Source organism: Indicator indicator, chromosome 1 (assembly GCF_027791375.1).
Source record: "Indicator indicator isolate 239-I01 chromosome 1, UM_Iind_1.1, whole genome shotgun sequence".
Classification (NCBI taxonomy): Eukaryota; Metazoa; Chordata; class Aves; order Piciformes; family Indicatoridae; genus Indicator; species Indicator indicator.
The window spans coordinates 129,361,316-129,387,010 of record NC_072010.1 but is presented as its reverse complement, the minus strand read 5'-3'; the positions used below and the strand labels follow the sequence as shown (position 1 = coordinate 129,387,010).

At 44.3% G+C, this 25,695-nt stretch overlaps 1 protein-coding gene across 1 annotated transcript in view; it reads right to left on the bottom strand.

Annotated features, from left to right (window-relative positions):
• The window catches only part of MAP3K15 (mitogen-activated protein kinase kinase kinase 15), a 66,494-nt gene that overhangs the window by 27,219 nt on the left and 13,580 nt on the right, over positions 1–25,695 (bottom strand). Inside the window, exons 2-14 of the mRNA XM_054396528.1 lie at positions 22,471–22,610; positions 20,716–20,739; positions 15,084–15,155; positions 12,217–12,410; positions 10,355–10,523; positions 9,892–9,998; positions 8,231–8,401; positions 7,118–7,230; positions 4,804–4,963; positions 3,519–3,669; positions 2,512–2,619; positions 1,180–1,229; positions 192–287 (exon numbers count right to left, since the gene is read on the bottom strand). Coding sequence (XP_054252503.1) covers positions 192–287; positions 1,180–1,229; positions 2,512–2,619; positions 3,519–3,669; positions 4,804–4,963; positions 7,118–7,230; positions 8,231–8,401; positions 9,892–9,998; positions 10,355–10,523; positions 12,217–12,410; positions 15,084–15,155; positions 20,716–20,739; positions 22,471–22,610 — 1,555 coding nt within the window. The remainder of the gene's footprint in view (positions 1–191; positions 288–1,179; positions 1,230–2,511; positions 2,620–3,518; positions 3,670–4,803; positions 4,964–7,117; positions 7,231–8,230; positions 8,402–9,891; positions 9,999–10,354; positions 10,524–12,216; positions 12,411–15,083; positions 15,156–20,715; positions 20,740–22,470; positions 22,611–25,695) is intronic.

Below are 25,695 nucleotides of genomic sequence, written 5' to 3'. Positions count from 1 at the left end.
CAAATGTAACAGGATGTCATTCTCATGACCTTAGACATCACTAAGTTTAGCTCATTGCTTCTTCATCAAGAGAAAAAGAAGCAGAGAAATAAATCATTAATTTCTTAGAAACAGCAGCTGTCAAACTTCAACAAATCCAGCAAATCTGGGACAGAAAGCTCACATGCAAGACCCACACAAACTGGACTCACCTGCTGCATTGGCTTTCAGTAGAAAAGTAGATTTGGAAGTCGTCAGAGTTGTCATGGACATAAAGGAAACAACATCGCTCATCGAACTTGGAAATGCTGCAAAACACAGCAAGGAAAGATCCTTTGGGATGGAACTGGGAGATGAAATACTGCAAGGAGGAGTTCATCTTTTCACAGATTCACAGACTGCAATGGGTTGGAAGGGACCCTCAAAGCTCATCTCATCCAACCCCCCTGCAGGCAGCAGGGACACCTCCAACTAGAGCAGGCTGCCCAGGGACACATCCAGGCTGATCCTGAATGTCTCCAGGGACAGGGCCTCAAGCACTTCCCTGGGCAGCCTGTTCCAGGCTGACTGGGTTCTGGAATATCTCTCCTGTGATGAAAGACTGAGAGCCCTGGGGCTGTTTAGTCTGGAGAAGAGAAGGCTGAGAGGGGATCTGATCAATGTCTATCAACAGCTGAGGGGTGGGTGTCAGGATGCAGGTGCCAGGCTCTTTATGGTAGTGCCCAGTGATAGGACAAGGAACAAAAGGTACAAGCTAGAAGCCAGCAGGTTCCACTTCAACACGAGGAGACGCTTCTGTAGGGTAAGGGTGATGGAGCCCTGGAGCAGGCTGCCCAGAGAGGTTGTGGAGTTTCCTTCTCTGAAGCCATTCCAAAGCCACCTGGATGAGTTCCCTGTGTGACCCACCCCAGTTGCTTCTGCTCCTGCAGGGGGGTTGGACTGGATGATCTCTGGAGACTGATAAAACAGGGAAGTCTACCCCAGAAGATACACTCCCACACATCCCTCTTAGATGAATATTCCTATGAGAAATGCACAACTTTGCCGATGCATGAAAATGCAAATTCTTCCGTGCTGACATTTCAAGGCTTTTGTAACAGGCAATGCAAAGCAGAGGTTTAAAGCAGAATCCAGATTCTCAACTTAAGGGAAACAGAAACAAACAAAAAACCCCACTTAACTGCTTTCTCACATACCAACCTTATTCCCCTAATGGAAGAAGCTGTGAAATTCCACTCATGAATCTGTTTCTGTAAAGAATGAAGAGCTACAATCAGCCACAGTTTAACCTTGACTTGAAGTCACAGCATGGTAAGCAAAAGAAAGGTTTTCCATGTTTTTCAACATGTCTCTTTCCTTCCTTTATTTCTCCTCCTCTAACTTTCAACTAAGATTGATGTATAGGTAAAAAAAGGCCATACATAGCTGAGGAAATGCAAGGCCCTGGGAAAAGGCCACTTGAGGAAAAATGAATATAAATGGCAGAGGGTGGAAGTAAAGGACACATTTCCTGTGTAGAATTACATTTGAAAAAGAAATTTTGAGGTGCGATTAACCAAATTGACTCAAAACTTCAACATTTTGTATGATACAGACTATGCCTTACTCTTACCTAGGCTTGAAGAGGCAGGAAGCTTCATACACCTTCCTAAGAGGTATTGAGTTAACAGTTTGGCCCAAGGGAGCACATTGAAAGCAAAACACAGGAAGCACACCTGGTGCCCTAGGACCTCAGCCATTCATAAATCTCTGGCTAATAGCTGGATCTTCTTTAGCACTGCCTGATAGGCAACAGGGATTTGTTCACAGAATGGTTTGGCTTGTAAGGGATCTCAAAGATCATCCAGTTCCAACCCCCCTGCCATGGGCAGGGACACCTTCCACTAGCTCAGGTTGCTCAAGGCCTCATCCAACCTGGCCTTGAACACCTTCAGGGAAGGGACATCCACAACCTCCCTGGGCAACCTGTTCCAGTGTCTCACCACCCTCACTGGAAAGAATTTCTTCCCAACATTCAGACTAAATCTGCCCTCTTTCAGCTTAGCAAAGTTCTATAAAGCAAAGCTGGGTCAGACAACATTCACTCTAAGTAGTGCAGTAGAACAGCATGCTGAAAAAGAAGTTCACAGGTCCAGGTCTAGATCTTAGGAAGAAGTTTTTCAGTATGAGGGTGGTGAGACACTGGAATATGTTGCCCAGGGAGGTTGTGGATGGCCTCTCCCTGGAGGTGTTCAAGGCCAGGTTGGATGAGGCCTTGAGCATCTGAGTCTAGTTGAGAGGTGTCTCTGCCCATTGGCAGGGAGGTAGGCATAGATGTTCTCTGAGGTTCCTTCTAGCCTCAGCTTTTCTATGATGATTCTATGAAAAATCAAGTTTCATAAATACACCAAAGAGATACTGAACTTTGTCCTTCACAGAAACGTAGAAAACTTCACATTATTGCAACATGCTCCAAAATCTACAGGTAAAAAAAAAGGGACTTTGAGCACAGTGAATCACACTACAATGAAATACATCTGCTGGGAGCTTTACCATTTCAGTGGGAGAGACATGCCACAAAGAGAGACATCTCTCATCTGCTTCTTTGTTGATGGAAACATAGGCAGGCTGGTAGACTTTGGTTGGTTCTATCACCAAAACCTGAAGAGAGAAAACATTTTCCCTTAATAAATCAGCATGTAATGCATGACAGTATCTTCAGATGATTTAATATGGACAACAGGTAATCTTAAAGTAACACTAAATCAATTTCCAAGGGGAGAGAGAAGGGCAAAACAAGGCAGGCAGAGGCTGTGTTCCTATGTGCAAAAAAAATGGTATTAGCAGAATTTGTTATAGGAGACATAAAAGTCTTAGAATGCTTCTAGAGCAGTGGGTTAAACATTTTTTATTGAGTAAAGATTAGCAGAACACAGAGCTTTGGTTCATGCAATGAACTGATAGGTAGCAAAGCATGTAGGCACTGTGTTTAGAGTAGTCCAGTTCTTGTTATAGCCTCTGCAGCCCTCAACACAGGAAGGACATGGACCTGATGGAGCAGTTCCAGAGGAGGACCATGAAGATGACTGGGGGTTTGGAACAACTCTGTTACAAGGACAGGCTGAGGGAGCTGGGGGTGTTCAGCCTGGAGAAGAGAAGGCTCCAAGCAGACCTAAGAGCAGCCTGCCAGTACCTGAAAGGGGCTACAAGAAGGCTGCAGAGGGACTGTTCCCAGAGGCCTGCAGGGACAGGATGAGGGGCAGTGGTTTGAAATTAGAGAAGAGCAGATTTAGATTGGATGTTAGAAACAAGTTCTGCACCATGAGGGTGCTGGAACACTGCAACAAAGTGCCCATGGAAATAGTTGAGGCCCCATCCCTGGAGATACTTAAAGTCAGGCTTGGACAAGTCCCTGAGCAACCTGATCTAGTGGAGGATGTCCCTGCTGACTGCAGTGGGGTTGGACTAGATGACCTTTGGAGGTCCCTTCCAACCCAAACCATTCAATGATTCTACAAGACATAAAAAACTTGTTTGGACATGACAACAGAACATCTTACTGGAAATCTCAGTCCATTAGTTGCTTCCTTTGTTGCCTCAAAAATGATATCAATCCAGAAAGTCAACCTTTCTTGTCTAGAAGAATGTTCTATGGTGAGCTTCTTGAAACGCTGAATTAACATTAGATTCTGAACTAAGGATTTCAAGTACCTGGAAAGTATTGAATTAGGGAGTTAAGAGGGAGAGAACAAAATGTGACCAAACTGTCTGTGACCAGACAATCAAACTGACTTACACATACACACAAAAAAAAACTAACTGCACAATGAACTGCACTTTACAAGCTGCCATAATGGAGATGACTGTGTTGCTTTTTACAGGTTTCTGGGAAGAATAATAAGTTTAGTCAAAACCTGAAGCCATAAGCTCACCTGCATGTTCATGAACAAACAGCTTTTGCCAAAGCATAGTTACATGAGTAGCTACATGGAGATTAGACTGGAGATTATCAGATAGAGGATGGTGAGGGAGGGAATCAGCATCCAATTAAACTCTGCAAAGAATGGTTTCAGAATTCTTTTACAAGGAATTAAGATGCTGGCCTTAAGATACTGGCCTTCCAGTATCCGAAGGGGGCCTACAAGAAAGCTGGGGAGGGACTTCTTAGGGTGTCAGGGAGTGATAGGACTGGGGGAATGGAGCAAAAATAGAAGTGTGTAAATTCAAATTGGATGTTAGGAAAATATTCTTCACCATGAGGATGGTGAGACACTGGAACAGGTTGCCCAGGGAGCTGGAAGAAGCCTCATCCCTGGAAGTATTTAAGGTCAGTCTGGATGTGGCTCTGGGCAACCTGGGCTAGTGTGAGGTGTCCCCGCTCATGGCAGGGGGGTTGGAACTGGATGATCCTTGAGGTCCCTTCCAACCCTGACAATTCTATGAATCATCACTAATTTCCAAATTTTTTCCTATAAAAGGTAGGATACAAACCCAGCAATGATGGGTAACAACTTACTGTTAGAGTGGGATGCAAACCCCACAATGATGGGTAACAATTTATTGTTAGAGTGGGATACAAACCAAACAAGGATGGGTAACAATTTATTGTCAGAATGGGATACCAACCCAACAAGGATGGGTAACACTTTATTGTTAGAGTGGGATACAAACCAAATAAGGATGGACAACAATTTATTTACCTCCCCCCTTCCTTTCCAAAATAAAAGTCAGAGTCACACAAACAATCTAAGGTGGAAAAATCCAGTGAAGTTATCCAAGGAACTACATTTTTTTGGTGTATTTCACCATCATTGGGTACTTGAGTGCCAACTTTTTACCACATACCACACTGGAGGCTTCAACTTAAAAAGTTTCTCTGCTGCTTGCACTGCTTTCCCAACATCATTAGCCAGCATGCTCACGCTGAAGAACTGTCCCACATCCCAGTAACTGTTCAGTTTTTCCAGGCTTCCTTTTCTTCCCAGCAAACTGTTTAACCGTACTCCTGCAAAATTGAAATTAAACCCCCCATATTTTTCTATCAGAAAAACACTTCTGGCCCCAGCATCTATCAGAAAAACACTGGTGGCCCCAGCACAAGGACACAGAGCTGTGGGAGCAAGTCCAGAAGAGGGCCACAAAGAAGATCCAAGAGTTGGAGCACCTCTGCTATGAGGATAAGCTGAGGGAGCTGGGATTGTTCAGCCTGAAGAAGCAAAGATTCCAGGGGGACCTTAGAGCTGCCTTCCAATAGCTGAAGGTATCCTACATGAAGGCTGCAGAGGGACTTTTCATAAGGAGGTCTAGCAATAAGACAAGTAGGAATGGTTTGAAGCTGAGGGAAAGTAGGTTTAGAATGGATCTTGGGAAGAAGTTCTTCAGTACAAGGGTGGTGAGACTCTGGAACAGGGTGCCCAGGGAGGTTGTGGATGCCTTCTCCCTGGAGGTGTTCAGGGCCAGGTTGGATGAGGCCATGAGCAGCTGAATCTAATTGAGAGGTGTCCCTGTCCATGGTGGGGAGGTTGGAGCAGATGATCTCTAAGGTCCCTTCAAACCTGAGCCATTCTATGACTCTACGAATAATCACAGAATCAGCCAGGTTGGAAAAGACCTCAGAGATCATCAAATCCAACCTATGACCTAATACCTAACATCTCCTGACAACTAAACCATGGCTCCAAGTGCCACATCCAAGCTTTTTTTTGAACGCCTCCAGGGACAGTGACAACTCCACCATCTCCCTGGGCTGCCAATTCCAGTGGCCAATTACTCTTTCTGTGAAGAACTTTCTCCTCACCTCCAGCCTAAACTTCCCCTGGTGCAGCTTGAGACTGTGTCCTCTTGTTCTATTGCTGGTTGCACCAGAGAAGAGACCAACCCTCACCTGGCTACAACCTCCCTTCAGGGAGTTGTAGACAGCAATGAGGTCTCCCCTGAGCCTCCTCTTCTCCAGGCTGAACACCCCCAGCTCCCTCAGCCTCTCCTCACAGGGTTTGTGCTCGAGACCTCTCCCCAGCCTCATTGCCCTTCTCTGGACCCATTCAAGTATCTCAATGTCCTCCTTAAATTGAGGAGCCAGAACTGGACTCAGCACTCAAGGTGTGGTCTAACCAGCACTGAGTATAGGGGAAGAATGACTTCTCTGCTCCTGCTGGCCACACTATTTTTGTTGCAGGCCAGGATGCCATTGGCCTTCTTGGCCACCTGGGCACACTGCTGCCTCCTGTTCAGCCAGCTGTCAGTCGTTTTCACTGCTGAATCTGTCAGTAAGAGACTAACAACATCTGATTAAGCATTACTGATAAAAATAAAGTGGAGCAACTTTTCCCCAGAAAATAAACTGACAGAGAGCCTGGGTCTGCAAATAACATCCTCAATACCCTTCAGAACTGTACCATACAATGTTGAACAGCCTCTTTTGCTATCTGCCTGGACTGTCTGCCTCCTGATCCTCAGTGTAAGCTCCACATTTCTGTGTCCTCAAGATCTGCATCTATTACAAGAGATCAATGGCTAGAGGTTATTGCAAGTCCACCCCAGAGTAAGGATTTCAAGCTACCTTTGCATTCTTCCCCTTTAAAGTTCGAGTATGTGTATCAGACAGGGTCTGATTCTAAAGTAATTGTCAACTACTGTCTTTCTAGGAAGAGCTGCATATCTGTTTCCATCATCTGCTTTCTTTACAGATATCTAGTGGTGTCTTATCACCTACAATGGAAGATGTGAATCTAGGTAGACAACTAGTCTTGGTAGTTCCTTCCATGTGATATTTCCTGTGGCTCTAACAAAAGCTCTGTGGATCCTTCCCTGGCATCCCTGATGAGAACTGGGCTACACTTAGTCTCTTCCTGTCCTCTGTTGGCTGTGCAAGAAGACAATCTCTGTAGTGCAATAAAGGCAGCATAAGGATGGTGCTGAAGTTTGTCTTCCTTGCTCCTCTCCCATTCTCTGGGACCCTTTACATGTTACCAGAAAGCTGCTCCAAGGCAGAGAAAAATGGCCCTTCAAGATGCTTGGGTTCTTGGCTGCCAGGCAGGACCCATCACTAAGAAGCCTAAACCTGACCATGCAACTCATCACTATAAGTTGTTTTTTTTTTTTTTTCCCCTCACAGGGAAAGACACAGAAAGCTTATCCATGGCACTGTGTGGATATTTACCTATTTTTCTCAGTTCCATTGAGCTTTCAAACTGTTGTCCTGCAACAAGTAGCAAAACTGCAAGGTTAATTCCAGAATAGAGAGTGGACTGCAGTTCAAATCCTTTGCGGTACCTGCAGGGAAGAGTCAAGAGCTCACATCTCACTGCACAGAAGAGCTGAAATACTGCAACACTTTGGTAGTTATTTTAAGTTATTGATTTATTTATTGTAAGGGCAGAGCCTTGGAGCAGACTGCCCAGATAGTTTGTGGAGCCTCCCTTTCTGGAGACATTCAAAACCCACCTGGATGTGTTCCTGTGTGACCTACTCTAGGGCTCCTGCTCTGGCAGGCAGGTTGGACTGGATGAGCTTTTGAGGTCCCTTCCAACCTCTGTCATTCTGTGACTATATGGCTGGTTGGGGCCAATAGCACTCTTTGCAAAGAGCACTTGAAAGAACATAGCTTCTCATCTTACAGGAAGAAACAAGAGAGGTGACTCCACTCTTCCCTGGTGAGACCTCACCTGGAATATTGTATCCAGTTTTGGGCTCTCCAGTTCAAGAGGAACAGGGATCTACTGGAGAGAGTCCAACGGAGGGCTACAAGGATGCTGAAGGGACTGGAGCACTGCCTGATGAGAAAAGGCTGAGAGCCTTGGGGCTGTTTAGTCTGGAGAGAAGACTGAGAGGGGATCTGATCAATGTCTATAAATATCTGAGGGCTGGGGGTCAAGAGGAAGGGGACAGTCTCTGCTCAATTGCACCCTGGGATAGGACAAGGGACAAAGGATATAAACTACAGCACAGGAAGTTCCACCTCAGCATGAGGAGGAACTTCTTCACTGTGAGGGTCTCAGAGCACAGGAACAGGCTGCCCAGAGAGGTTGTGGAGTCTCCTCTGGAGACTTTCAAGCCCTGTCGGGATGTGTTCCTGTGTGACCTGCACCAGATTCTATGGTCCTGCTCTGGCAGGGGGGTTGAACTTGATGATCTCCAGAGGTCCCTTCTGACCCCTAACACTCTGTGATCCTGTGAACAACTGATCTTTAATTCTTACAACCCTCCTTTTCATAACCAGAAGTCTGAAAATGTTTTTAAATGGATCTTATTGTTGGGGTTTTTATTCTGTTACCACTCGATGGCATGATCTCGACTGTCGGTGTCTTTACAGTCAGAATCCAGAAACATATCCTTGTAGATCCTCCCACACAAGCAAAACATATCTGGAGCAGGATGATCACATGTCTGCAGGACTTGAAGCATAACTTGCAGTGCCTTCTCTCTGTCACCTGCATTATTTCTTCTGAAATCAAACGCAGAGAGTAAAATTAATTAGTTCAGATCTCAAATAGTAATTGCAAGATGGTGGAGTAATATCTAATCCCACAACCCATCCATCACTACTCGTGACAGATACTTAGGCTGATGTATGATTGCTGGTTAATAGATAAAAACTAAATGAGTTCTCCTACCACAGAGATACTACTTGTAGCCACATAAATACTGATTTAAACCCAGAACTCCTCTACGAAAAGGCATCCACAACCTGCCTGGGCAACCTATTCCAGAGTTTCACCACCTTTGTACACCCTCACTTACAATAAGAAACTACTTAGTGAGTTAAGGCACATTTCACTGAGGATGCAATTTGATAGTAGAACCTTCAATATCTGACACAGTCAATGAGAAAAACAAGGCCCTGAATGGGACTTTGAGGCTGGAACTAAATTTGCACTCTCCAGGTAGTTATGAAAATGAAAAAAGAGCTGTTTTTACCCCCTTATATACCCTTCAAGTGCTTCATGCAAGCCACTCATAAAATGAAGAACACCATGATGTGCTTTTTACTAACTCTGAGTAATTGCAGACCAGAATATTTGAAATTAGTACCTAGTGTTCTGCAAAAGGAATCATTTCCTACACCTACTATTATTCACAATTACTTGTGATTTTCTACTGGCACCCTGTTATGCCCTTCACTTGTTAATTGCCCTTTTTATTATTGCACTGGGATATGTTTGCTTGTTAAAACACAGCATGCTGAGTTAAATTACAGTGGCTCCAGCTGCCCTCATCTTTCATAGAAGTCAAGACAGAACTGCCTTAAAAAGACACTGAAGTCTTCATAGCTCTGTCCTCATGCTAGGACTGGATTTGATTTTAAGGTCTGCTCTGTTTTGAACACAATTTGGCTTACCCTTTGGCCTCTTTGCTGAGGTAGCTGAGGCCCCATCCCTGGAGATCTTCAAGGTGAGGCTGGACAAGGCTCTGAGCAACCTGATTTAGTGGAGGATGTCCCTGTTCACTGCAGGACTAGATGATCTTTGGAGGTCCCTTCCAGCCCAAACCACTCTGTGATTCTATGAATAATATTTCTGTCTTTCCTAATCTAGCAGCCTGCCTGTAGGTCCATATCACCTTTCAGCCTTTCAAGGAAGCTGTATTGTGGTACAAGTGTATTCATGTACCTAGCAGTGCTTGTTACCTGTTACTTTAATAATTCATCCAGCTCTCTCACGCTAAACTTTTCTAGACATTCAGAAGAAGCAGTCTCAGCCTGACCAAGAACCCATTGGCATCACTGGAGTCACCAGATCCACTTTCACCACGCTGTTGACAAAATGATGGTTGTTGGAAAAGAAAAGTTGCAAACTCTCCTGGTGTGCAGGAAGCATGGGATCAGGGAAAGATGACTGGTGAATGTCAGTGTGTGCAGCAAGGGAAAAGAATTTGATCTTTTCAGCCCATAGGGAACCACAACAACATGAAACAACCTCACCTAATGGTCCTTACCGGTTCAGTGCAAAAGCATAATGAAATTTAATGTTGTGCTGATCAGCCAGATCACAGGTAGGAAGCATTTCTAGTGTTTCTACCAGCTTCACCATAGCATGATAGTCCTGGTATGAATTAAGAGGAAAAAGGAAAAGAAGTACTAAAAGAAACTGAAGGCAGGGGAAAGCATCACTAAACTGAATTGTATCATGACTATTAGTGTCTCAGCTAACTGTTTAAGGAAGTTAAAAATGACTAAAACCAAAGGAGGTGACCTCAGGAAGTCACCTAATCTGTGTTTCCTGTTTGTAGGCAAAATAAATAGGAGTCCAAAGCCCAACAAACAAATCAAACCATTCAACAACATAACAACTCACTGTCAGCTGTGAATCACGAGTTTACCAAATAACCAAGTACAGAAGAACACAGAAAAGCCAAAATCCCAGGGTAAAATAATCTTCCTTAGTCTTCAGGAACATACCTGAATATCTCTGTAAGAGAGAAGCAGGTTTATGACAATGTCAGAAGTCAGCACTTCAGTGTTATCCATACGAAGCTTAATCCTGGCCAGCTCCTTAGCCAGCTCATCTCCTTGATACTTCTCTCTAGCTTTTCTGATATCATTCAGCAGTGTTTCTTTATAATAGGCACTAAAGAAAGAAAAGATAGATGGGGAAAGGACTGTTAGATACTGCTTATGAAACATGGTTAGTTCTAAGAAAAAGCATTAATTTCTAACAGTACCTCAGATGGAGGTGCACATCAAATGTTCCCACATATCCACCTTGACCCACCTCAGACTCTGGGGCTAGGTATCAGTATTTTTACAACCAAGATTGTGAGTGAAGGCCTGGAGCGCCTCTGCTATGAGAACAGGCTGAGGGAGCTGGGGGGGGGGGGGGCGGTCCAGAGGGACCTTAGAGCTGCCTTCCAGTAGCTGAAGGGATCCTACAGGAAGGCTGCAGAGGGACTTTTCCTTGAGGGTGTCTAGGGACAGGACAAGGGGGAATGGTTTGAAGCTAAGGGAGAGCAGGGTTAGAGGGGATCTTGGGAAGAAGTTCTACATGAGTGATGAGAGTCTGGAACAGATTGCTCAGGGAGGTTGTGGATGCCTCCTCCCTGGGGATGTTCAAGACCAGGTTGGATGAAGCCTTGAGCAGCTGAGTCCAGTTGAGAGGCATCCCTGCCCATGACAGGGAGGTTGGAGTAGATGATCTCTAAGGTCTCTTCCAACCTGAGCCATTCTGTGATTCTATGGAAACTGAGGTGTGGTACTCTGAATCTCTGTCCTAAAGAAAGCAGCAACTGGGACAATAAAGTGACACAGAGAGCAAAGACCAGTGTGATATAAAGAGGAGATACATCACAAAAGGAGCAAAGAGGCTTTCAAATAAAGAAACTAAACCAAAACCAAGCTACCAAAAGCTGATTTAGCTGCAATGTCTGAACATTAGCCAAGAAGGCCAAGGGCATCCTGGCTTGGATTAGAAACAGGGTGGGCAGCAGGGACAGGGAAGTGATCATCCCCTTGTGCTCAGCACTGATGAGGCCACACCTTGATTATTGGGTTCATCTCTGGGCCCCTCACTCCAGGAAGGACATTGAGGGGCTTCAGCCTGTCCAGAGAAAGGCAGTGATGCTGGAGAAGGGCCTGGAGCACCTGAGCTACAAGGAGGGACTGAGGGAGCTGGGGGTGTTCAGGAGGCTGAGGAGAGACCTCGTTGCTCTCTACAGCTCCCTAAAGGGAGGTTGGAGTGAAGAGGGGACAGCCTCTGCTCCTTGGTGGCAAGCAACACAACCACAGGAAATCATAGGATCATAGGATGCTAGAGGTTGGAAGGGACCTTCAAAGATCAACAAGTCCAACCCCCCTGCCAGAGCAGGACCATAGAATGTCCCACTGGAAATAGTTCCAAGCTGTACCAGGGGAGGTTCAGGCTGGATGTTAGGAAATATTTCTTCACTGAAAGGGTTCTCAAACACTGGAATGTTCTGCCCAGGGCAGTGCTGGAGTCACCATCTCTGAAGGTGTTTAAGCAGTGTGTGGGCCTGGTGCTTAGGGACATGGCTTAGTGCTGACCCTGCAGTGCTGGGTCAAGGGTTGGATTAGACGATATTAAAGGTCTCTTCCAACCAAATATATTCTGTGATTCTATGTAGGACATCAACAGAGAAGCAGTAAAGTTAGAAGTCTTTTAACACCATTAGATGCAGAGGAAAAATAAAATAAATCAATAAATAACTAAATAAAAATCAGTAATCCCCGAGATTCTGCAGCTTTTCATCATAACATGAAAAAAGAGATTCTCAAAGGTTCTGGAGGTGTGTGTGTTGTAAAATCACCATGACGTAACATGAACGTCCTTGAGAAGGCTGATGAACTTGTCCACCAGTGGGACACAAAGTGGCCCCAGGATGTTGTCCCAGCTGGGTTGCATATACTCAGAAGCTCTTCGTTGGGCATCACTTTCACAGCAAAAGTAGTCAGCACAAGGTGTGATGATGTAGGGAATAAAATAATAATTGCCACTGGAAGCCTGAAAGAAAAACAGGCACAGGTTTTAGAAAACAAGGGGAAGTGGAAACACATTTGTGTGCACACAGAATCTTTTACTGACAGAAAACAAAGCAGCTCATGTACTATAAAGCTTTAGCACAGTGTTAGAGACAAGATTTGCAAGCATGGAATTCAAGGAATTTTCTGTGGAAGAGTTACAAATATTAACAAGGGTCTAGGTCTGTGAGGCAATCATACAGTGAAATTCTTCCTTTATGTGATAGGGTCCTACAGTTACAAGCCAACCTTCTGCTCCCAGATTTTTGTACTTGCATCCTGTCCTAGGAGGCTATGATGCAGAGCTCCCCACAGAGAGAGAATTGCAGAAAGTAGGAGGATATGATGCAGAGCTCCCTACAAAGAGAGAGAAATGCAGAAACACTTTAGGAAGGACTTTGTGCAGGTGTTTAATCCAGAGGAGCCTGCAAAACACCTGCTGCCATCAAACACCAAACCAATCAGCCAACAAAACTTTGCAAGGTTTTGTAATGTATGGAAGAGTTTGAACACAAAATTCTAAAGGCAAACTCCCCAAATCCTTCATATGCCACAGAGGAAGTGCAAACAGGATCGAAGTGCTGAAAGGGCAGATGAGAAAGGAAATGCCCTTCAGGGCACAAACCCACTAAGTTCAGAGTTTTCAGCTCCTGAGCAAGACCCCAAAACCCAGAGAACTGGGAAGTTTCCTGCAGCTACTAGAAGCACCAGGATCCCATTTGGAGCTGTGTCTATTCTCTGCATTTCAGAGTAACTAGGTAGGAGCAGGGATGGGTCACATCCCCACCCACCACTAAATACCCTCCAACTGCCACCTTGGGGACATCAAGGTGTCAAACACTACAGCAAACACACCTTTCGTTTTTTCATATCCTCTAAGCTTACAGAAAAGCTGTAGCCATTTAAAGTCACCTTAAAAAAACAGGAGAATGCTGGGAAGATGAAAAAAACCATAGAATGCCTTAGGTTGGAAGGGAGCTCAGAGATCCTCTACTCCAACCTCCCTGACACAATCAATCACAGCACTCTAAAATCTACATCAAAAAAAGCCAAAGGTTTAAGAACATGGGGAAAAAAAAACAAAACACAACAAAACAAAACAACAACCAACCAAACCCTAAAAATATCCCAAGAAATAACTGCAAGTAGGTTGAGAGAGGAAAGTGTTCCTCAGGGAAAAATGGTCTAAGGAATTAAGAATTTGCTGAAGGGCTGAAAGAGTTAGGCCCCACAGAAGCTGTTTTAAAGCTCCAGGCAAGACAGGGCTCATGTAGAGTGCATTGTGTTAAGATACTCCTCTAAATATTTGGCTAATGCTGTTAAAAGTAAACTTTAGATCTTAATAAACTGTTGGTTTTTTTTTTAATTGTACTGCTACAGTTATTCCACTGCAACTGTCACTTTTGAGGTGGACTGAGGTAGATTGAGGACTGCTTGGAAGAAAGAAGTCAGAGAGTTGTGGGCAATAGGTCAGAGTCTGTTTGGAGGCCTATGTCTAGTGGAGTCCTTCAGGGGTCAGTGCTGGGGCCAGTGTTGTTCAATGCATTCATCAAGGACCTGGATGAGGGCACAGAGGGCACTGCCAGCAAGTTTGCTGATGACACCAAACTGGGAGGGGTAGCTGACACATCTGAAGGCTGTGCTGCCATTCAGCCAAGTCTGGACAGGCTGGAGAGTTGGGTGGGGAGAAAGGGAATGAAATCCAACAAGGACAAGGGTAGAGTCCTGCACCTCGGAAAGAACAACCACATGGACCAGGATAGGCTGGGGACTGACCTGTTGGAGAGCAGTGTAGGGGAAGGGGACCTGGGAGGTGCCAGAGGAGGTGCCACAGGAACAGAAGGGAAAACTTTTTCAGTGTGAGGGTGGCAGAGGCCTGGAGCAGGCTGCCCAGAGAGGTTGTGGAGTCCCCTTCTCTGGAGACATTCCAAACCTGCCTGGCTGCATTCCTGTGTGATCTGCTCTAGTTGCTCCTGCTCTGGCAGGAGGTTGTCAGACTCAGTGATCTTCCAGGGTACTTTCTAACCCCTAACATGCTATGACTGTGTGACAGAAACACTACACTAAAACTGAAGGTTGGGCCTTTTAAAAAAATAAATAATATTGAGTAAAATCTTTGCATTTTTAGAGGGGGAATTAGGGCAGCACAGCTAACAGCACAATTATTTTACTCGAGCCATGCAGTTCATTTTGCCATTTGCCTGAGCATCACGAGCATTAGGAGTGCTTGCCATAGAAGGAAAAAATAGGGTAACAGAAAGTGAACCATATTCACTCCATGAGTGTTCAGGGAGCTTAATGCTCTGTTGTCTTAAGAATGAATGTTTTCACAGTAGTTTTCTGTAACATCACATTCTTATCCATCTTGCCATGCAGGTAACTAAGAGATTATAAATTATTAAAAAAACCACCACACTCTTTCTTCTAGAGCTGAGCACATGCAGATTGTGAATAGAAATTATCAGAAGCCAAACATTCTAAGTTCTCATGGTCCAGCTTGCAAGGACTAAGTGCTCTAAGATTACAATCACTCTGAAAAACAAGATCCTGCCAAGCACTATCCTTGAAGTATTCTTATCCATTTTTAAATGCCTAGAAAGACAGTAAGGAGATGACATCTCTATTAGCCACAAAGCAGATTTAAAGTGATACATACTTTGCCTATCAGACTACCACTGTGGTATTCAGCAGGCACTTCAACCCGAAGAAAAGCTTTGTGGTTGGCAACCTACTCCAAATTGAAATAGAGCAACAAAGAGGAAAACATCACCACAAAACAGTGTAAGAGTCAACAAGACAGACAGGACACATGGACAGAGAAATTCTTAAAAGAAAAGAAACAACAGAAAGCAAAAATATTTATAGCAAGGCCATATTTACAAGGCCAAGTAAATTGTGCAATACCTTGGCACCCAGAATGTCAGACTTCTCTGGCTATAGGATTTTTTGCTACCCAGAATGTCAGACTTCTCTGGCTATAGGATTTTTTGCTACCCAGAATGTCAGATTTCTCTAGCTATAGGATTTTTTGCCACCCAGAATGTCAGATTTCTCTAGCTATAGGATTTTTTGCCACCCAGAATGTCAGATTTCTCTAGCTATAGGATTTTTTGCCACCCAGAATGTCAGATTTCTCTAGCTATAGGATTTTTTGCCACCCAGAATGTCAGATTTCTCTAGCTATAGGATTTTTTGCCACCCAGAATGTCAGATTTCTCTAGCTATAGGATTTTTTGCCACCCAGAATGTCAGATTTCTCTAGCTATAGGATTTTTTGCCACCCAGAATGTCAGATTTCTCTAGCTATAGGATTTTTTGCCACCCAGAATGTCAGATTTCTCTAGCTATAGGATTTTTTGCCACCCAGAATGTCAGATTTCTCTAGCTATAGGATTTTTTGCCACCCAGAATGTCAGATTTCTCTAGCTATAGGATTTTTTGCCACCCAGAATGTCAGATTTCTCTAGCTATAGGATTTTTTGCCACCCAGAATGTCAGATTTCTCTAGCTATAGGATTTTTTGCCACCCAGAATGTCAGACTTCTCTAGCTATAGGATTTTTTGCCACCCAGAATGTCAGATTTCTCTAGCTATAGGATTTTTTGCCACCCAGAATGTCAGATTTCTCTGTCTACAGGATTTTTGTCTATACATCATCCATGTGTCAACAGTAAGCTGCTTTCAAGTCTTCCTTTTATGAACCTATCAGAGTCATCACCTGATTAGTTACCAATAATCCAAGCACTACCAATATGCACCCCTTGAGATAGTAACATTTCCATTAAAAATAACTAATGAATTTTAAAAGCCTTAGTTTTCATTGTATCAGTAGTAACAGTGCTGTGTTTCATGATTAGAAACATTGATCATACAATGATCATATTGAGTTATTCATTGTTTTGATACTATTCATAGAATCATAGAGTGGTTTAGGGTGGAAGGGACTTAAAGATCACCTAATTCCAACACCACTGCCATGGGCAGGGATGCCTCTCAACTAGCCCAGGTTGCTCAAGGCTTCATCCAACTTGGCCTTGAACACCTCCAGGGAGGGGGCATTTGTGACCTCCCTAGGCAACCTGTTTCAGTGTCTCACCACTCTCACTGGAAAGAATTTCTTCCTCATCTTCAGTCTAAATCTGCCCTCCTCGAGCTTCAATCCATTCCCTCTCATCCTATCACTACAAGCCCTTGTCAAAAGTCCCTTCCTGCTTTTCTTGTAGGTCCCCTTCAGGTACTGGCAGGCTGCTCTAAGGTCTCCCTGGAGCCTTCTCTTCTCCAGGCTGAACAACCCCAACTTCTCTAAGCCTATCCCCATAGGGAGGTTCTCCAGCCCTCTGATCATCTTTGTGGGCCCCCTCTGGACCCTATCCAGCAGCTTCATATCTCCCCAGGATTGTGTTTAAGTTGTTTCTATTCCTCTTTCATTTTTTTTTGCAAATTATTTTAATATTTCTGCAGTTTCAGGCTTTGATAGAAATGTATCATTAAATCTCTATACCATATAAACTTTTATATTTATATTATATTGCAAAAATTAATTTCAAAATAAAAGCTTGAAAGCTGCTCTGCAGTATCATTTCTTCAGATTATATAAATCCATAGAATCACACTTTAGTATTTTGGCTCTGTTTTTCAATCCACTGAGGCTGCTGAATTGCAGAATATGAGTCCAAGTGTCAAAATCTTTCTGTTTAGTCTTCTCAAACATGCACTGCCTTCAAAGAGTAGCCACAGTCCAGTTTATACAAGCTACTGAAACACCTCAGAGACTTGCTGCCAATTACAATAAAAGTCACAATAAAAAGTGATTTTTGGTTTAAAAGGACTTCCTTGTGGCAAGGATAAATTGCATTCTTGTTGCCTTTAGATCAAGGAGAATTTCTGCAAATGACACCTCCATGGGCCAGACATTATTCTCTGATTACTATAAGGGCTGCTACAGGATTTAATGGGAAAAAAAACCCCACAGTTAAATCTCTGAAAACAATTCATCAGGCCTCCAGGCCTAACTGTAGTATAATAAATCTTTTTGGTTTAATATCCAGGTTATTTTCCTTTAAATAGCTTGCCTGAAAGCAATTAACAGGGTTAGTGGAATATCTTCAGGCATCCCATCAGCTAAAGAAAAACTAACTATTAAAGTCTTTCTCCTTCTATTCTGTACCTGGCTTAATAATTTTTCCAGTTCTAGTTTGTATCTTCAATGCCAGTTTGAAACAAACTGAAGAGACAGGCCGGAGAGGTTGGCTGAGGAGAATCTCATGAGGTTCAACAAGGCAAAGTGCAAGGTCCTGCACCTAGGTCAGGGCAGAAAAGGGCTTGGGGGTGCTGGTGGAAGAGAAGCTGAACATGGGCCAGGGGTGTGCACTTGCAGCCTGGAAGGTCAATGGCATCCTGGGCTGCATCAAAATCAGCATGGCCAGAGATGGAGAGAGATGATTCTGCCACTTTCCTCTGGTGAGACCTCACCTGGAGTACTGCATCCAGCTCTGGAGCCCTCAACACAGGAAGGACATGGACCTGATGGAGCAGGTCCAGAAGAGGACCATGAAAAGATGACTGGGGGGCTAGAACACCTCTGCTATGAGGACAGGCTGAGAGAGTTGGGGCTGTTCAGCATGGAGAAGAGAAGGCTCCAGGCAGACGTAAGAGCAGTCTTCCAGTACCTGAAAGGGGCTACAAGAAGGCTGCAGAGGGACTGTTTGCAAAGGCCTGCAGGGACAGGATGAGGGGCAAAGGTTACTTTATTCTTTCCTCACTGGATTTTACTCACATTCATTTTCTTAATTTAAGCGTTTTTTTTAAATGGGTTAGGCAATAGCTCCTTTTTAGAGGAAGAATCAAGATTCTAATTTCAGGGTTCCTCTTTGCCTTTTTGCTAACCACATGGTCTAATACCAGGCTCTGCTGTAGAAACCATGTCACCAGATCATCTTCTCCTCCATCTGAAGGTAAGTATCTCCCTCTGGGGGAGAAAGATGCTGCCAAAAGAAAAGATTGCAGGCTGCTGATTTGATTGCACAAGGCCAAACTTGCCACCGTCTTCTGGTCTTCAAGAAGATCTTCAAGGCATCACCACCATATGGCTCAGTCACAATTTCATAGAATCATAGAATTGTCAGGGCTGGAAGGGACCTCAAGGATCATCTGTTTTCAACTAGACTGGGCAAGGACACCTCACACTACAGCAGGTTGCTCACAGCCACATCCAGCCTGGCTGCAAAACCCTCCAGGGATGAGGCTTCCACCACCTCCCTGGGCAACCTGTGCCAGTGTCTCACCACCCTCATGGGGAACAACTTCTTCCTAACATCCAATCTGAATCTACCCACTTCCAGTTTTGCTCCATCCCCCCCAGTCCTGTCACTCCCTGACACCCTAAAAAGTCCCTCCCCAGCTTTCTTGGAGCCCCTTTCAGATACTGGAAGGCCACAAGAAGGTCTCCTCAGAGCCTTCTCTTTTGATCATCTACTGATGGCTAGTAGCATTCACAAGCAAATCTGCCTCATTCTGAGGCTTCCCTTCATAGAGCTGCAGAACAGCAGATGCAGTTCACACGCCACAGGTGAAACCAGTTCAAAGATCATCAGGACAGACAGGAAAACGACCTGGATTTACTCATGTGCTCAAACTGATCTATCTTTAGCCTACATGCAGTCCTGTGGGCAAGTACAAACAGCAGCTGGAAATAAACTGTTGTGACTGCTGCATTATCTCTTCCAGCTCTATTTTAAATTATCAGCAAAGTCAAAGAACATTTGATTACCTTTGTTCTGCTCTGTGTTTCACAGAAGAAAGTAAAAGTATCTGGTGAATGTTGGGAAACAGAGAGGAATAAATGGAAGTTCAAGATTTTTGCAAAGTCAGTAGTTCTCAAAATGCCTAACGAAAATAACCACTGACCTGAGGTGAGGTATGACAAAACCTCTAAGATGTGCTGGCATGTCACAATAAGCCTTTACTTTGGGAAAGAAGCTTCTGCAGTCCTAAGTAACATCTATGAGTTTGTAAGAAAGAGGATGAGAATAGAGTACCAAAGCTGTCTGAGATACAGAAGTAAGCCTCCAACACAGGAAGGACATGGACCTGAGGGAGTGGGCCCAGAGGAGAGCCACGAAGATGCTCAGGGGGCTGGAGCACCTCTGCTACAAGGAAAGGCTGGGGAAACTTGGGGATGTTCAGCCTGGAGAAGAGAAGGCTCCAGGGAGACCTTAGAGTAGCCTGCCAGTACCTGAAGGGGGCTACAAGAAGGCTGCTGAGGGACTGTTTGCAAAGGCCTGCAGTGACAGGACAAGGGACAATGGTTTGAAATGAGAGAGGAGCAGATTGAGATTGGATGTGAGGAACAAGTTCTGCACCATAAGGGTGCTGCAACACTGCAACAGGTTGCCCAAGGAGGTAGTTGAGGCCCCATCCCTGGAGATACTCAAGGTCAGTCTGGACAGGGCTCTGAGCAACCTGACTTAGTGGAGGATGTCTCTGCTGACTACATGGGGGTTGGACTGGATGACCTTCAGAGGTCCCTTCCAACCCAAACCATTCTATGATTCTCTGATTAAGGCATCACACACACATATATGTTTGCACAAGTGGTAAAGGGAGAAAGAGAATTTCTGAGGTTATGTTTTAATCTATCAGCCTACAGACATAACATTTCTAAAGGCATCCCTTAAAAAGGGACTTTTTACAAGGGCTTGTAGTGATAGGATGAGAGGGAATGGATTGAAGCTTGGGGAGGGCAGATTGAGACTGGAGATTAGGAAGGAATTCTTTCCAGTGAGGGAAAGTTTTCAATCAAGCTTTACTTTGGAAAGGAAGTCAAAAGGAAGACTGGAGAGGGGCATTCCATGAGGGTGTCCAGCAACAGGACAAGGGGGAATGATTTGAAGCTGAGGGAGTGTAGATTTAGACTGGATCTTAGGAAGAAGTTCTTCACTATGAAGGTTGTGAGACTATGGAATAGGCTGTCCAGGGAGGCTGCGGATGTCTCCTCCCTGGGAGTGTTCAAGGCCAGCCTGGATGAGGCCATGACCAGCTGAATCTAGTTGAGAGGTATCCCTACCCATGGTGGGGAGATTGGAGTAGATGATCTCTTAGATCCCTTTCAACCTGAGCCATTCTATAAAATAAAATGAAATTAAACCCCAAAAAAATTCTACTATTTTAACCTTCATTTAATCACAGAGCATATATATATATATGCTTGGCAGCTTCTTAATTAGACTTACCTCAAAAATAGTATCTTCATTTTGTGTTTTAAAAATTAATGTGGATTTAATACTTACTGTGTTTTTCTGAGATACCATATCCTGTAAAGAAAAAAAATGAAAAGGATAATAAAACCATTTATTTCTTTTTACTGGGAATGATGGATTGTTTCCAATGAGAATAACTGCTATACATGCACACACACACCTCTGCAGATGTGTTCTTCACATCATAAGCCATGCTTCCTGCCCCAGTGAATTCCATGTAAGGGAAAAAAGCACCATCAGGAAAAGTATTAATAGTTCAGGTTAGGAAAAAAATAATTATTTGAAGAAGAAACCTATTTAAAGAGGTGCTCAGAATACAAAGAACATTGCCCTTGCCTGGAACTGGAGTGTCCCAGGCTGGGCACTCCACATACCTGGGCATTTGCCCATACTCAAGGCATTTGTGAGACAAAAATTATTCACAGCTGGAGAGGAGCTTTTAAAGAAGGTTTTTAGTCTAGCTTTACTTTGGAAAGGAAGTCAACAGGAGGGCTGCAAGGGACTTCTCATAAGGATGTCTAGCAATAGGACAAGGGAGAATGGTTTCAAGCTGAGGGTGAGTAGGGTTGGAGTGGATTTAAGGAAGAAGTTCTTCAGTAGGAAGGTGATGAGACTCTGGAACAGGTCACCCAGGGAGGGTGTGGATGCCTCTTCCCTGAGGCATGGAGGGCATGGAAGTGTGCCTTAGCACATAGCTATATGGACCACTTCTCTGAGCAGAGTATGAGAGACTCCAGCTCTGAGTTGTAGTGACTCCAGGTCATACAGAACATGAATGTAAATATCTATGTGGAGTACCACCAGAGGAAAGGACACATGGGGTACTAGACACATCAGAGTAAAATTGATGACACTGAGGGCAGAAAAGAGGAAAGTGAAGCAGTGGCAGAATAGAGCTTTTCTGGGAAAAGAGAAGACTCATACAAAATTAAGGTTAAACTAAATATTCTTATAGTATCAAGTATCATACAAAATTAAGATTAAGCTTAGTAGACTTATTGTATCAAGACAGTTTGGAGAATTCCATAAAAGATTTTTGGACATTGATGGTGTGAAAAATATGAGTAATAACGGGAAATAACTCAAAATAAGGAAAAAATCACAAGGCATTAAAGGACACTGCTCTAAGTGAAGGTAGCAAGAAAATGAAAAGCAGCAATAGGTGATAATACATTGGATAAAAACCTAAATGTGATCTAAAGCCAAGAGAGGCTGCACTGAGAAAGACAGAAACATCCACCATGGATGACTAGCACCTGGAATAGCAATTTGAGGACTGAAGAGTACAGCATGTGTTATCCTACCATCAGAATGAACAACAGGCCTATAAAATGATTTGGTGAGGATCTCATATCTTCAAACAGCAATAAAAGGGAGATTCTGTAGTCTCAGCTACTCAGCACCTAGGAGACACAAATCTCATCTGACAGAAGTGCTTCTGGAGTAGAAGTAGGTTGCAATACTCTGCTGGTTTGAGTGGTGTTGTTGTAGAGGCTATCACATTTTTCTAACATGCACTCTAACTGAAAGTGAGAAAGGAAGGAAGATATCATATCTGCATTCTCACTTCCAAGTCTAACCATCTAAAACAAAATCAGTCCTATACTATGGATCTCTTCTTATAGACAAGCTTTTATGTTATTCTGGTAACTACCATTTTTGCTAGCAGCTGTTTTTCTGAGTATGATTTAGCTGCCAGAAAAATCACAGAAATAAACCAAACACAAACATCACTATTTAAATATATTTCCAAAAATGAAGCAGATTTTCAAGTGAGAATCTTACTTTGAGAGACTGAGCAGTGTCAGCATCAGTGTCATGGTAGAGTATGACATTATTAGCCATGTCAAAGCTTTCCCGCACTCCAAGGTGGTAGAACAGTGATGGTTGCTTGGAAATATCACTCATGTCCACAACTGCAACATCTGAAATGAGAGAGTGAGAGGGAGGAAAGTGCTAAAAACACCCCAATAATAAATAAATCATCAACTTAAACCAAATTTTCTTCTTTAAAATAAATCCTGAAATTACACATACATGAGGACAGACAAAATCAACATGTTCAGATAATTATCATTTGGTAAATGCTACCATTCATCAATAAGAATCTATCATGAAATTATCAGAGTGGTACAGGAACTGGGAGGCAGAGTTTATGAATTACGCTTGAAGCTTTGAAATTACTGCATCAAGAACACCTTGAGTGAAGAAAAAGATCTGCATGTGCTCTCTGAACTAGGCCTGGGAGCCTGATATGCCTTTGGAAGGATCCGGACCTTCAGGTGGAACCTCTAAGAACAATAACCTAGCAGAAAATTAAGGACAACTTCAAGAACAAGCTTGTCTTAAGAGGCTGAGGTTTGGAGAAGAGGAAATTCCTGAACAGCGGAAAGAAATGATTGTGAAAATGGACTCTTAAACAGGCAAGGTATCCCAGGTAGGGAGTGAAGGAATGAAGATATTCAACCACAAATAGCCAGAGCAAGACTTCCACTGCATGGAAGGTGACCTACACAGAGAGATAAATACCCTGTATTATACACAACAGCTGAGATACAGCCAAGAGATTCTGAGTCCACAGAGTGTTAGGGGTTGGAAGGGACCCCAAAAGATCATCTAGTCCAGCCCCCATGTGGTTCCCATGTAAGCCTAAAGGCCAATACAAAAAGAAGAGATAACTGGAGAAGAGGACACTTAACACTGAGTATTTCCCCCTGATCCTTAGATCCTCTATACTACCAAAAAAAATTTTTGCTTTAGAGCTTTTCAAAGGTATTTATCTGTATGTCTGCCTGCTTTCACTGCTAGGGGACAGATGGATAAACTTTAATCCAAAGTATTCATAAGACTGGAGCCTTGGTATTGAAATCACAGGAGACTTCAAGATTCAAAATAGGTTCCAGAAACCCAGTGCAGGTAAGCACTAAATCCTACATCTCTGAAGAGGTAACATTAAGAAGAGGTAGCATTAAGAAGAGTGTGTCCAGCAGATCGAGGGAGGTTCTCCTCCCCCTCTACTCTGCTCTGCTGAGACCTCACCTGGAATACTGCATCCAGTTCAGGAGGAACAGGGATCTACTTGAGAGAATCATAGAATCAGTCAGGGTTGGAAGGGACCACAAGGCTCATCCAGTTCCACCCTCCCTGCCATGGGCAGGGACACCTCACACTACATCAGGCTGGCCAGAGCCTCATCCAGCCTGGCCTTAAACACCTCCAGGGATGGGACCTCAACCACCTCCCTGCACAACCCATTCCAGGCTCTCACCACTCTCATGGGGAAGAACTTCTTCCTAACGTCCAGTCTGAATCTCCCCACTTCCAGCTTTATTCCATTCCCCCCAGTCCTGTCACTACCTGATATCCTAAAAAGTCCCTCCCCAGCTTTCTTGGAGCCCCCTTCAGATACTGGAAGGCCACAAGAAGGTCACCTCAGAGCCTTCTCTTCTCCAGCCCTCTGATCATCCTCATGGCCCTTCTCTGGACACCTTCCAGCATGTCCATATCCCTCTTGTAATAGAGGCTCCAGAACTGGATGCAGTACTCCAGGTGGGGTCTCACCAGAGCTGAGCAGAGGGGGAGAATCACCTCCCTTGACCTGCTGGCCACACTTCTCCTGATGCAGCCCAGCCTCTGGTTGACTTTCTGGGCTGCAAGTGCACATTGACAGCTCCTGTTGAGCTTCTCATCCACCAGCACCCCCAAGTCCCTCTCCTCAGGGCTGCTCTCCAGCCAGTCACTGCACAGCCTGGATTTGTGCTTGGGATTGCCTTGACCCAGATGCAGGACCCTGCACTTGGTCTTGTTGAACCTCATGAGGTTGGCTTGTGCCCACCTCTCCAGCCTGTCCAGGTCCCTCTGGATGGATCCCTTCCCTCCAGCCTGTCTGCTGCACCACACTGCTTGGTGCCATCAGCAAACTTGCTGAGGGAGCCTCAATGCCTCTGTCCACGGCACCGACAAAGATATTGAACAAGCCTGGTCCCAGGATGAGCCCTGAGGGACTCTGCTTGTCACTGGCCTCTGCTGGGACATGGAGCCATTGACAGCCACTCTTTGGGTGCTGCCATCAAGTCAGTTCTTTATCCATCTGGTGGTCCACCTATCAAACCCATGTGTCCCCAGTTTGGAGACCAGGCTGTGGTATGGGACAGTGTCGAAGGCTTTGCTAAGGTCCAGGTAAATGACATCAGTTGCTCTCCCCTCATCTATTAATGTTGTGACCTTAGAGAGAGTCCAACTGAGGGCTATGAGGATGATTGTGGGACTTGACCATCTCCCTTGTGAAGAGAGACTGAGAGCCCTGGGGCTGTTTAGTGTGGAGAAGAGAAGGCTGAGAGGGATCTGATCAATGCCTATCAATAGCTGAGGGGTGGGGGTCAAGTGGAGGGGGCCAGGCTCTTTTGGGTGGTGTGCAGTAATAAGGCCAGGAACAATGGATACAAACTTGAACACAGAAGGTTTCACCTCAGCGTGAGGAGAAACTTCTTTACAGTGAGGGAGACAGAGCCCTGGAACAGGCTGCCCAGAGAGGTTGTGGAGTCTCCTTCTCTGAAGGCTTTCCAAACCCACCTGAATGCATTCCTGTGCAGCCTGCTGTAGGTGATCCTGCTTTGGCAGGGGGCTGGACTCGATGATCTCTTGAGGTCCCTTCCAACCTCTAATGCTCTGTGATTACAAAATCATTTTTGAAAACATAGTTGATCTATAAAACAAAAGTCTTGACAAACTAGCAAGCAAACCTATAATCAAATACCACCTAGGGGGGAAACATAATAATAAGTCTAAGAGCTTAGACTGCTTTTAGGGCTTCTATAGAGTGCTTTTTGTGAAGCAAGAGTGCTGTGAAATCAAAATCATTATCCTGGTAAGAGAATGCAGACAATGTGTTCATGTAGCACACAGATACTACATCTTACAACACAATGTGAGCAACCATCCGTTACAGAGCTTATTGAAACAGTTCACTGCCACAGTTCATTGCCACATGTGGTAGTCTACAACTGAAAT